General features: G+C 40.0%; 1 protein-coding gene across 1 annotated transcript in view; it reads right to left on the bottom strand.

Annotated features, from left to right (window-relative positions):
- The window catches only part of loxl4 (lysyl oxidase-like 4), a 97,340-nt gene that overhangs the window by 47,138 nt on the left and 37,325 nt on the right, over positions 1 to 12,877 (bottom strand). The window contains exons 6-7 of the mRNA XM_061910218.1: positions 12,572 to 12,785; positions 12,301 to 12,478 (exon numbers count right to left, since the gene is read on the bottom strand). Of these exons, the coding sequence (XP_061766202.1) occupies positions 12,301 to 12,478; positions 12,572 to 12,785 (392 nt within the window). The remainder of the gene's footprint in view (positions 1 to 12,300; positions 12,479 to 12,571; positions 12,786 to 12,877) is intronic.

Here is a 12,877-nt window from a genome sequence, read left to right as displayed (position 1 = left end):
TTTTGACCAAGCAAGGCTTATATAACTTTATAGTGACATGCAAAATCGAGTTTTAAATAATAATAATTAAAAAATGTTAATGGCATATCAAATCAAATAAAAATACAGATTGAATGCCTCTTTTCGGCGGCGGGTTTGAGTGTGAGGCGGGGTTTGGTGGTAGCGGGGGTGTATATTGTAGCGTCCCTGAAGAATTAGTGATGCAAGGGATTCTGGGTATTTGTTCGGTTGTGTTTATGTTGTGTTACGGTGCGAATGTTCTCCTGAAATGTGTTTGTCATTCTTGTTTGCTGTGGGTTCACAGTGTGGCGTATATTTGTAACAGTGTTAAAGTTGTTTATACGGCCACCCTCAGTGTGACCTGTATGGCTGTTGACCAAGTATGCCTTGCATTCACTTGTGTGTGTGTTTGAGCCGCATATATTATGTGAGTGGGCCGGCACGCTGTTTGTATGAAGGAAAAGCGGACGTGGCGACGTGTAGAGAACACCAATGGCAGTGCTTTTACGGCCTGTCCCCAATATTATTGTCCGGGTGGAAGTCGGGAGAAATTCGGGAGGGGCACTGAACTTCGGGAGTCTCCCGGGAAAATCAGGAGGGTTGACGAGTATGAGTATTAGTGGTGAATGCGGTGTTACACCGGCGGGCCAACTCTAATGCTAAATTGATATTGCCTCAAGGGCCAAATGAAATTACACGGGGGCCAGAGTTTGACACCCATGATCTACGGCTTTTAGAGAGTGCAGAAGAACGAGGAAGATACAGTCGTGGCGACGCCGACGACGAGTAAGATGAAGAAATACGCTTGAAAGTTCAAAGCCGCAGCTGCGATTGGACCTGGATAGCCTCCAGGAAGAAGTAGTGGACTACCAAGTGCTTGGCAGAGAAGATCTTCCGCAGGAAGCAAAGATTGTCCGGTTTTGGGCCATGCTAGGGAGAGATGGAAGATTCCAGACTCTAGGGCGTTTGATGAAAGCACTTTTGTGTGTGCCACACAGCAATGCATCATCAGAGAGGGTGTTCAGCATGGTTAGAAAAATAGTGACAGAGAATAGAACACGGATGGAGAATTCAACCCTTAACTCAACAATGAGTAGATGAGCGTTATGTGTGTGTATATTTGTAAATACATGAACACTGAAATTCAAGTATTTCTCTTATTTATATATATATATATATATAAATATATATATAATATATTTCATTTGGCCCGCGACCCGACCTCGGATAAGCGGATGAAGATGGATGGATGGATGGATGGTCCTTAGTTCCTGGTGGCACTTCCTGTTTTGTTTCCATAGTTAAGTATTGTGTCACCTGACTTCTGTCTTTCTCGCAAACCGGCCTCCTAATTTTTGTCGCTATTTAAGACTGCCCTTGTTTGTCATTCGGTCTCGACTTGCTTTCTATGCAACAGGTGACGTCGCTACCCCCGATCGCTATTCATTTGTTTCTTTCCCTAGCTCACATGCTAGCGTCTTTCGTTCTTTCTAGCTCACATGCTAGCGTCTTTCATTCTTTCTAGCTCACATGCTAGTTCTCTTGGTTTGTCTGTAGTGCCTTTGCGCAAGTATTTCTTTTCTTAGTCTGTTTTTTTAGTTATAAATAAATCATCAGTCTTACTTTCCCGCTGAGTGCAGTCCGCCTGCATCCACGGGAGAACAAAACCACACCACGATGCCAGCTAAACGTCACAGTTGTAGGCCAATAAACGATTTGCTGTAGACCAGGGGTGCCCATTACGTCGATCGCGAGCTACCAGTCGACCGCGGGGGGTGTGTCAGTCGATCTCCAGCCAGTCTTTTAAAAAAAATAGACCTAAAAATTAGTGATCATCAATCTTCACCAAGACGTCACTTAAATGACATTCACGGTACCGGAGGGTCTTGTGAGATGACGCTGGCTGCTGCAAGATCATTATTATGAAAATATGACCGAGAGGAAGGCGAGAAACACTTTTTATTTCAACAGACTCTCGCGCCGTACCTCCCGTCAAAACTCTAAAGGCCGACTGCACATTTCCTATCTTCACAATAAAAGCCCTGCTTCATGCTGCCTGCGCTAACTAAATACAGAGTCTCGGAAAACTGGCGTGCACAAGCGATCCCTCAGAAAGCTGGCGTGCACATCACTTGTGCACGCCAGCTTTCCAAGACTCTTATTTTGTTAGCGCAGGCAGCATGAAGCAGGGCTTTTATTGTGAAGATAGGAAATGTGCAGTCGGCCTTTAGAGTTTTGACGGAAGGGACGGCGCGAAAGTCTGTTGAAATAAAAAGTGTTTCTCGCCTTCCTCTCTGTCATTTTTTCATAATAATGAACTGGCAGCAGCCAGCGTCATCTCACAAGACCCTCGGGTGCCGTGAATGTCAATCAAGCAAGCTACGGAATTTGCCGCCAATGTTTTTCTTGTAAAGTGTATGGAAGCTGGATGAATGAGATGCCAAAAACCAACCACTTTCATGTGGTATTGTACAGAAAGGACAACTTTTTTTCTCCTCCATTTGAAAATGTGGGCGTTATCATCATTACTGTCTGATTCCAATCAATGCAAGTCATCAGAATCAGGTAATACACCAACTTGTCTTCATGAAAGAAAGACATCTATATGTGTTACACATGCTTGTATTATCATTGAACACATTTAACTTGTTTACAAAAATGTCTCTTTCATAAATAAATAAATATAAATGATATATATAAATGAGGTAGATCCCCTCGAGTTGGTCAATTGAAAAGCAGCTCGCCTGCAGAAAAAGTGTGGGCACCCCTGCTGTAGACAAAAGCTGCAAATGACTTTGGACAGCCCTAATTTAGGGGCTGTTATTTTAGGGTCAAATTACAAGGCGTCTGCATTAAAGCGTCACTTTTCTTACAGAATGATTAGAAGTGGCGTACGCCTCCGAACTCTTTATCGGATTTAAAAAAAAAAGGGACTTCTAAGGGCTGGAAACTGGGTAACATTGGTTACATTCTTGTTGAGAATAGCACAAATAGTTGGTTGTGCTTACAAGGAAAGCCCTTTTCATATCCATGCTGAAATTACACTCCATTTGCACGCACTGAAATTAACGTGGTGACCTTTTTTTCCCCTCGCCGTGAAACATGTCTGAGTCCGTGTTTCTTCGCCAAGATTCTGTGCGTTCGATAGTAATCTGGTCTGTCTGCGGCTGTTTAGATGCTACGAGCAAGCCAGAATCGTCTCGCTCCACCAACAGGATTCCAAAGATGATGTAGACGTTTTTAAGACGATACGCCACTGGAAGCTAAAATCTGAGCAGTGGACCAACATTTTTATCACATTCACTCATCATAAATAAGTCAGTCTTCTCCTGGGGGGTCTTGCACCCACCAGCACTCAAAGAAAGTCCTGGAATGTGTAAATATGCAGGGAGCCGTTTGTTTCCATCCATCCATCCATTTTTCTACCACTTATTCCCTTTGGGGGCGCTGGTCTACAACAAATCCGTGAAGGATGTTCCCGCAAATACGCAATACGCAAATGGCAGAACAAAGGTTACTCAAATAGTGAAAGGTAAGTGTTGTTGTTTGTTTTTTTTAGTAACCAGCGAGCACAGTACAGTTAGTAGAACAACTGTGTTTTTATTACTGTGTATTTGATAGGTGCCGTCGGAAGTTCATCCATCCATCCATTTTCTACCGCTTATTCCCTTTTGGGGTCGCGGGGGGCGCTGGCGCCTATCTCAGCTACAATCAGGCGGAAGGCGGTGTACACCCTGGACAAGTCGCCACCTCATCGCAGCCCTTTGTTTCCAATAGTTTGCTTAAAACGGTTGACGTGCTGACAGTTTGTTCTCCCCAAGAGTCTAATTTAGACCTATTTAAGCAACATAAAGGCTTATATTATGTGGCCTTCAAGGCATGTTAAATTATAGCTTCTAGCCAAATGTCCTACAGAGTGAATGTTATAGAGATGACGCTGTTTGAAGTGCAATCAACTTGAAACTACACTCCACTGCACTCAACTGGCAGACTGAGGCCCAAATCCCTGAGTTCAGTTCAAAAGTTGGGGGACTAATATTTTAGCAGATAAAATCTCTAAAAACACTACAGCAGTGGTTCTTAACCTGGGTTCGATCGAACCCTAGGGGTTCAGTGAGTCGAGCTCAGGGGTTCGGCGGATGTCAAAACACACCCGACTCATCGTCATACTTGCCAACCCTCCCGGATTTTCCGGGAGACAGATAAAATCTCTAAAAACACTATAGCAGTGGTTCTTAACCTGGGTTCGATCGAACCCTAGGGGTTCGGTGAGTCGGGCTCAGGGGTTCGGCGGATGTCAAAACACACCCGACTCATCGTCATACTTGCCAACCCTCCCGGATTTTCCGAGAGACTCCCGAACTTTAGCGCCTCTCCCGAAAACCTCCCAGAAGAAATTTTCTCCCGAAATTCAGCGGAGCTGGAGGCCACGCCCCCTCCAGCTCCATGCGGACCTGAGTGGTGTACAGCCTGTTTTCACGCCCGCTTTCCCACTATATAAACAGCTTGCCTGTCCAATCATGTTACAACATCTACGGATTTGAATAAAAAACTGCACACAAAAGCAGACAAAGCAGAAGAACGAGGAAGTTACAGCCATGGCGACGCCGTCTGTAATAGAGTGATTCTATGTTGTCTGTCCGCCATCTCCTGGTGAATGTCAGCTATAGCGTTATGGGGTTGCTTTTTGATTGGCCAACGATTTATGTGGTGTTGCGCACCTGACGGCAAGTGACTCTCGCCAGTACGCAAATGGCAGAACAAAGGTTACTCGAATAGTGAAAGGTACGTGTTGTTGTTTTTTTAGTAACCAGCAAGCACAGTACAGTTAGTAGAACAACTGTGTTTTTATTACTGTGTATTTGATAGGTGCCGTCTGAAGTTCAACTATTTCTTTTATTTATATATATAATAAAATAAATATATAGATAGAATTCACTGAAAGTCAAGTATTTCATACATATATAAATACATGAAATATATATGAAATACTCGAGTTGGTGAATTATACTCCCCTCTTAACCACGCCCCCCGCCTCAACCACGCCTCCGCCCCACCCCCAAATGTCATCATACCGTGACATTTTCAACACGACCCTTCGCGGGAAATTTAAAATTGCAATTTAGTGAACTAAAAAGGCCGTATTGGCATGTGTTGCAATGTTAATATTTCATCATTGATATATAAACTATCAGACTGCGTGGTCGCTAGTAGTGGCTTTCAGTAGGCCTTTAAAGCTCTAAAACCATTATTTGGGAATGTCCGGCGGGCCAGATTGAAACACTTTACGGGCCCCGGGCCTTAATTTGCCCAGGACTGCTGTAGAGCCACAAGAATCATTAAAATGCATGCCCGTGCCAAACATACATGCAGACACCTCCTCCACATATACAAACGCAGCTTTGAAGGGAAGGGGGAATCTTTTTGGCACCTCTGTTCCGAGCACAGACTACGTAGATGAGAAGTTGCATACACAACCCATTTCAAGAGGTTAAAAGGTGAAAGAGAACTGAGGTAATGCACTCTGTAAAAAGCTAAAAAAGCAAACTGTCGCACTGAAGTCTGTCTTGATAAGCATGATTGGCAAGCACACCCTAGATTAAGGCTTTGGGTGGCCGTTCTTACTTCTCTAGCTGTGCACAGCTGGAGAAAAAGGAAGTGGAATGTCTCTCAAATTGTATATTTTCTGGATTTAAAGAAGATTGGGCATGGTTACGACTCTGATACTGCCATGCCACACGGCAGATGACCTCACAAGACATCAGTTCATGTAAAGAATTAACTCAGCAAGTGTTCTTCTTGTTCTTTTGGCAACACTTATTACAAAAGGAGGATCATCAAAAGTCTAAGGACCAGATAAGTCGCCCCCTGGCCTGTTCTAAAAAAGAGCTCAAATAGCAGCACTTACCAGTGAGCTGCCTCTATTTTTTTTTAAATTGTATTTATTTACTAGCAAGCTCTGTGATGAGGTGGCGACTTGTCCAGGGTGTACCCTGCCTTCCGCCCGATTGTAGCTGAGATAGGCGCCAGCGCCCCCCGCGACCCCGAAAGGGAATAAGCGGTAGGAAATGGATGGATGGATGGTTACTAGCAAGCTGGTCTCGCTTTGTTCGACATTTTTTAATTCTAAGAGAGACAAAACTCAAATAGAATTTGAAAATCCAAGAAAATATTTTAAAGACTTGGTCTTCACTTGTTTAAATACATTTTTTTTTTTTTTTTTTACTTTGCTTCTTATAACTTTCAGAAAGACAATTTTAGAGAAAATATACAACCTAAAAAATGACTTTTTTACCTTTTAAATTCCTTCCTCTTCTTTCCTGACAATTTAAATCAATGTTCAAGTATTTTAATTTTTTTTTTTATTGTAAAGAATAATAAATACATTTTAATTTAGTTTTTCATTTTAGCTTCTGTTTTTTCGACGAAAAATATTTGTGAAATATTTCTTCAAACTTATTATGATTAAAATTCAAAAAAATTATTCTGGCAAATCTAGAAAATCTGTAGAATCAAATTTAAATCTTATTTCAAAGTCTTTTGAATTTCTTTTAAAAATTTTGTTCTGTAAAATGTAGAAGAAATAATGATTTGTTTTTGTTAGAAATATAGCTTGGTCCAATGTGTTATATATTCTAACAAAGAGCAGATTGGATTTTAACCTATTTAAAACATGTCATTAAAATTCTAAAATTAATCTTAATCAGGAAAAATTACTAATGATGTTCCATAAATTATTCTTTTAATTTTTTCAAAAAGATTCCGATTAGCTAGTTTTTCTATTCATTTTTTTTTTCAGTTGAATTTTGAATTTTAAAGAGTCAAAATTGAAGATAAACTATGCTTCAAAATTTTATTTTCATTTTTTCCGTGTTTTCTCCTCTTTTAAACCGTTCAATCAAGTGTTTTTTTCATCATTTATTCTCTACAAAAAACTTTCCGTAAAAGGAAAAAAAATGTACGACGGAATGACAGACAGAAATACCCATTTTTTTTATATATATAGATTTCTTTATTAAAGGCGAAATGGCTATTTCTGGCAATTTTTTTAAGTGTGTATCCAACTGGTAGCCCTTCGCATTAATCAGTACCCAAGAAGTAGCTCTTGGTTTCAAAAAGGTTGCTGACCCCTGCTGTATGAAAAATACACAAGTCACATTTCAGCAACCGTCTTATTGTATCTTCTCAAAGGAAACTACTATCATAATTCAATGTTGAGATACTTGAGACTAGTCAACTTTCCACTAAGTACTCTAAAGTACGGCACAGACCAAAAGTTTGGACACACTTTCTCCTTTGTTTTCATGACTATTTACATTGTAGCTTGTCACTGAAGGCATCTAAACTATGAATGAACTTAACAAAAAAGAGGAAATAACTCAAAAAATGTTTTATATTCTTCAAAATAGCCACCTTTTGCTGTGATTACTGCTTTGCACACTCTTGGCATTCTCTGAAAGAGCTTCAAGCACACCTGTGAAGTGGAAACCATTTCAGGTGAGTACCTTTTGAAGCTCATCGAGAGAATGCCAAGAGTGTGCAAAAACGTAATCAGAGCAAAGGGTGGCTATTTCGAAGAAACTTGAATACAAAACATGTCTGCGGTTATTTTACCTTTTTTTGTTCATTTTTCCTTGAAAGCCTAACCAAGAACGAGGGTTGCAAATTGGCCTGTGGCCGTAGCAATATGTAGTTTTACTGACCCTGTCCAACAAATAAATAAAATTCCACATTTTACGCTCATCTGATAACAGGCTGCTGATTGTATTTACTCTGAAACAGATTATTTATCCATCCATTATTTAATTCAGGACAATTTTAACTACAGTACTAGCAAACAAATACTTAGCCTTAGAGCAGGGGTCGGGAACCTTTTTGGCTAAGACAGCCAAATACTTTAAAATGTATTTCCGTAAGAGCCATATAATATTATTTTTTAACACTAAACACAACTAAATGCGTGCATTTTTAAGTAAGACCAACATTTCTAGAGTATAATAGGTCTCTTATTCTTTGTAAAAACATTGTTATTCTGAAGCTAACTGTGGAAAGGGGCGTGGCCTGCGGTCCTGCAGCGAAGCTGGGTGTGCCAGGACCAGCCTCGAAATCAGCGACAGGTGCGTAAAAGGCCCACCTGGGCCTTGTTATCAAATCACCTGTCGCTCTGTTATAAGCAGCAGCCAGGAGGAGGGGACGGGGTTGGAGCTGGAGCCAGAGGGTGAGCCAGAATGAAAGAGAAAAAGACAATTGCTGGAAAGCAACTGAAAGACTTACTGAAAAATAAAATATTGTAACCCTGAAACAGGCTCTCATGTCGGTGCTTGGTGGTTTGCAGAACCCCACCAATAATAAATAAATAACTTCTTAACCATTAACACAACTTCTTGAACATAAAAAACCATGAAAATGTTTTATATTTCGAACGTTATTTTTAACACTGGGATTACAAGTGGAATTATTCGTATTAAGCAATGTCAGCTCAGATTTATCCGAGAGCCAGATGCAGTCATCAAAAGGAACACATCTGGCTCGCGAGCCATAGGTTCTCTGACCCTGTCTTAGAGGTTCCACTTTAAGTTGGACATCATCGCAAGGACGGGCCGGAGGCTTTCAGCGGGTGATTTCAGCTATCAAAGCTTAAATAAACTACTGCGGTGTATGGTATTAGAGGTCATGTGTGTGTGTGTGTGTGTGTGTGTGTGTGTGTGTGTGTGTGTGTGTGTGTGTGTGTACACACAGTGTTTGCACACCTGATCATCCTGGATCAGGACACTCACATCCAGAAATTCAGCAATAAAAACTTCAAAGGGCCCCAGACTGACATGATCTTATCTGGTAAGTCAGTCAGACTGTTGATGCTGATTCAAGATCAAAGGGGAATATTATCACAATTTCAAAAGGGTTAAAAACAATAAAAATCAGTTCCCAGTGGCTTGTTGTATTTTTTGAAGTTTTTTTCAAAATTTTACCGGTCCCGGAATATCCCTAAATAAAGCTTTAAAGTGCCTTATTTTCGCTATCTTCGAAACTACTATCCATTTCCCTGTGACGTCATACAGGGCTGCCAATACAAACAACATGGCGGTTACCACAGCAAGATATAGCGACATTAGCTCGGATTCAGACTCGGATTTCGGCGATTTAAGCGATTCAACAGATTACGCATGTGTTGAAACAGATGGTCGGAGTATGGAGGCAGATAGCGAAAACGAAATTGAAGAAGAAATTGAAGCTATTGAGCGAATAGCTATTGACGTTATACGGCCATAGCATGGGTGTACCTAATGAAGTGGCCCATAGCATGGCTGCCTTATTAGCATCGCCGGTAAAATGTGTGGACCAAACGATCAGGACTTTCGCATCTTGTGACACCGGAGCAACTTAAATCAGTCGATTGGTAAGTGTTTGTTTCGCGTTAAATGTGGGTATCTAGTTTCAAATGTACATACAGCTAGCGTAAATAGCATGTTAGCATCGATTAGCGTAGCATGTTAGCATCGATTAGCTGGCAGTCATGCCGCGACCAAATATGTCTGATTAGCACATAAGTCAACAACATCAACAAAACTCACCTTTGTGATTTCGTTGACTTAATCGTTGCAAATGCATCCGCAGGTTATCCAATTTGTTATATATTCTAACAAAATGCTGATTGGATTTTAACCTAATTAAAACATGTCTAAAATCAATCTTAATCAGGAAAAATTACTAATGATAATCCATAAATTTTTTTTTTTTTTTTTTTCAAAAAGATTCAAATTAGCTAGTTTTTCTCTTCTTTTTTTCGGTTAAATTTTGAATTTTAAAGAGTCGAAATTGAAGATAAACTATGTTTCAAATTTAATTTTCCTTTTTTTCCTGTTTTCTCTTCTTTTAAACCGTTCAATTAAGTGTTTTTTTAATCATTTATTCTCTACAAAAACCTTCCGTAACAGGAAAAAGAATGTATCCATACATCTCTGTGCCATGTCTGTCTTAGCATCGCCGGTAAAATGTGCGGACCAAACGATCAGGACTTTCGCATCTTGTGACACTGGAGCAACTTAAATCCGTCGATTGGTAAGTGTTTGTTTCGCATTAAATATGGGTATCTAGTTTCAAATGTACATACAGCTAGCGTAAATAGCATGTTAGCATCGATTAGCATAGCATGTTAGCATCGATTAGCTGGCAGTCATGCCGTGACCAAATATGTCTGATTAGTACATAAGTCAACAACATCAACAAAACTCACCTTTGTGATTTTGTTGACTTAATCGTTGCAAATGCATCTGCAGGTTATCCAATTAGTTATATATTCTAACAAAATGCTGATTGGATTTTAACCTAATCAAAACATGTCATCAAAATTCTAAAATCAATCTTAATCAGGAAAAATTACTAATGATAATCCATAAATTATTTTTTTTATTTTTTCAAAAAGATTCAAATTAGCTCGTTTTTCTCTTCTTTTTTTCGGTTAAATTTTGAATTTTAAAGAGTCGAAATTGAAGATAAACTATGTTTCAAATTTAATTTTCTTTTTTTTCCTGTTTTCTCTTCTTTTAAACCGTTCAATTAAGTGTTTTTTTTAATCATTTATTCTCTACAAAAACCTTCCGTAAAAGGAAAAAGAATGTATCCATACATCTCTGTGCCATGTCTGTCTTAGCATCGCCGGTAAAATGTGCGGACCAAAAACGATCAGGACTTTCGCATCTTGTGACACCGGAGCAACTTAAATCCGTCGATTGGTAAGTGTTTGTTTCGCATTAAATGTGGGTATCTAGTTTCAAATGTACATACAGCTAGCGTAAATAGCATGTTAGCATCGATTAGCGTAGCATGTTAGCATCGATTAGCTGGCAATCATGCTGCGACCAAATATGTCTGATTAGCACATAAGTCAACAACATCAACAAAACTCACCTTTGTGATTTTGTTGACTTGCTGCAAAAAAAAAGCTGTACGGCTAATAAACAAAGCAGGATATTATGACCATACCCATCCATTATTTGTTCAATCAAAACTTATGAAATTTCAAGATATTGTTTATTATAAAATAACACAGATAATGTTCAAAGCAAAAATAAATACTCTTCTAGAAGGAATTCAAAAATACTTCTCTCTACAGACCAGCAAATACAATCTAAGTTTATTTTACCAAAAGCAAGACTAGTTGTTAAACGTCGATGTTTATCTGTTCTCGGTGTTACTTTGTGGAATTATGTTGGTAAAGAAATAAAAATGAGTGACTCAGTATTTAATTTAAAAAAAAACATGTCACAATGTATTTTAAAAAGTTATGCGAACTAGAAATGTATGTTTGTTTGGTTAAATGTTGTATTTAGAAGGTATGTATGTTTATCTATTTACAACAAAATGCATGTGTGTAGGTACATATTTTTGTATTGTTTGTTGGGGGGCAGCTTGAATGTGGATGCTGAATGACTATATTTCCTTTTGTGTTGCAGAATTATTAGAAAAGGTAACTTAATTGAATGTAAAAAAAATTATGTTGGGCATATAAGCTTTTTTGCTTCTGCCTGTTTCAGTCATGTTAATCGGGATCTATGTTTGAATATGTTTTTGTTAGACTGAAAAGAAACTGAAACTGAAACTTAATCGTTGCAAATGCATCTGCAGGTTATCCATACATCTCTGTGCCATGTCTGTCTTAGCATCGCCGGTCCAATGTGGAGACACTCTGGTACATTCAATGGGGGTCTGGCGGCAGATTTCTTGCCAGTGGTGCAACTTGAATCCCTCCCTGTTAGTGTTGTTACACCGACGAGGCATGATGTCTCCAAGGTTCCAAAAAATAGTCGAAAAAACGGAAAATAACAGAGCTGAGACCCGGTGTTTGTAATGTGAAAATGAATATGGCGGGTGTGTTACCTCGGTGACGTCACGTTCTGACGTCATCGCTAAAAGACCGATAAACAGAAAGGCGTTTAATTTGACAAAAATTCACCCATTTAGAGTTCGGAAATCGGTTAAAAAAATACATGGTCTTTTTTCTGCAACATCAAGGTATATATTGACGCTTGCATAGGTTTGGTGATAATGTTCCCCTTTTAAGCGAATTCTGCAAAGGTCTCATATCTTCTGTGGATACCATTTTGCTTGATAAAAGACTTCCATATTGCCGAGTCATAACACTTTCATTGTTTACCATGAATTGATTAACGTGGACCCCGACTTAAACAAGTTGAAAAACTTATTGGGGTGTTACCATTTAGTGGTCAATTGTACGGAATATGTACTGTACTGTGCAATCTACTATTAAAAGTATCAATCAATCAATCAATTCTCTCTCACCTTGTCCCATGAAGGCGCCTGGCAGTGCGTCCTTGGCAGTACCAAAACCCAGCTCTCTGCACACCACGCTGGCCGCGGTCTGCTCCCACATGTGGTCCACGATTGTCCCCCATTTTCCGTCTCGGAGCACCTCCACGCGTCCCTCGCCCAGCCTGGGTCCGGCCTTCAGACGCACCGGCTACACGGAGGAGGTAGAATCTGTTAGCTCACACACACACACACACACACACACACACACTTTTGCGGTAGAAGCTATTCAGCACCGTCTTACCACAACTGCATTGGGGGCTTGAGGTCTCCCAGAGGAGATTCTGGAAAACTGAGGGCCCGGCAGACATTTGACCACAGCGTGTCGGCCGTTCTTACAGGGGGCGGGGCTACGTGGAATAGACAGCTGACCTTGGCACTCAGACAGCGTGCTCTCACTGCCCAGACAGTTGACCTTCTCCATCCAGAAGCCTTTCTTCTTGGCCATGATGCTCAACCTAAGTATTAAAAACGGGGGTTTCATTTTATATGGCCCGGGAAATTGAAATATGTGTCAGCAAAGAACTTTATCGGTCTTACTAAATGTACC

The sequence above is a fragment of the Nerophis ophidion genome, linkage group LG09, assembly GCF_033978795.1.
Source record: "Nerophis ophidion isolate RoL-2023_Sa linkage group LG09, RoL_Noph_v1.0, whole genome shotgun sequence".
In the NCBI taxonomy this organism is placed as follows: domain Eukaryota; kingdom Metazoa; phylum Chordata; class Actinopteri; order Syngnathiformes; family Syngnathidae; genus Nerophis; species Nerophis ophidion.
Note: the sequence above shows the minus strand (reverse complement) of the source record. Positions and strands in the feature narration are given on the sequence as shown.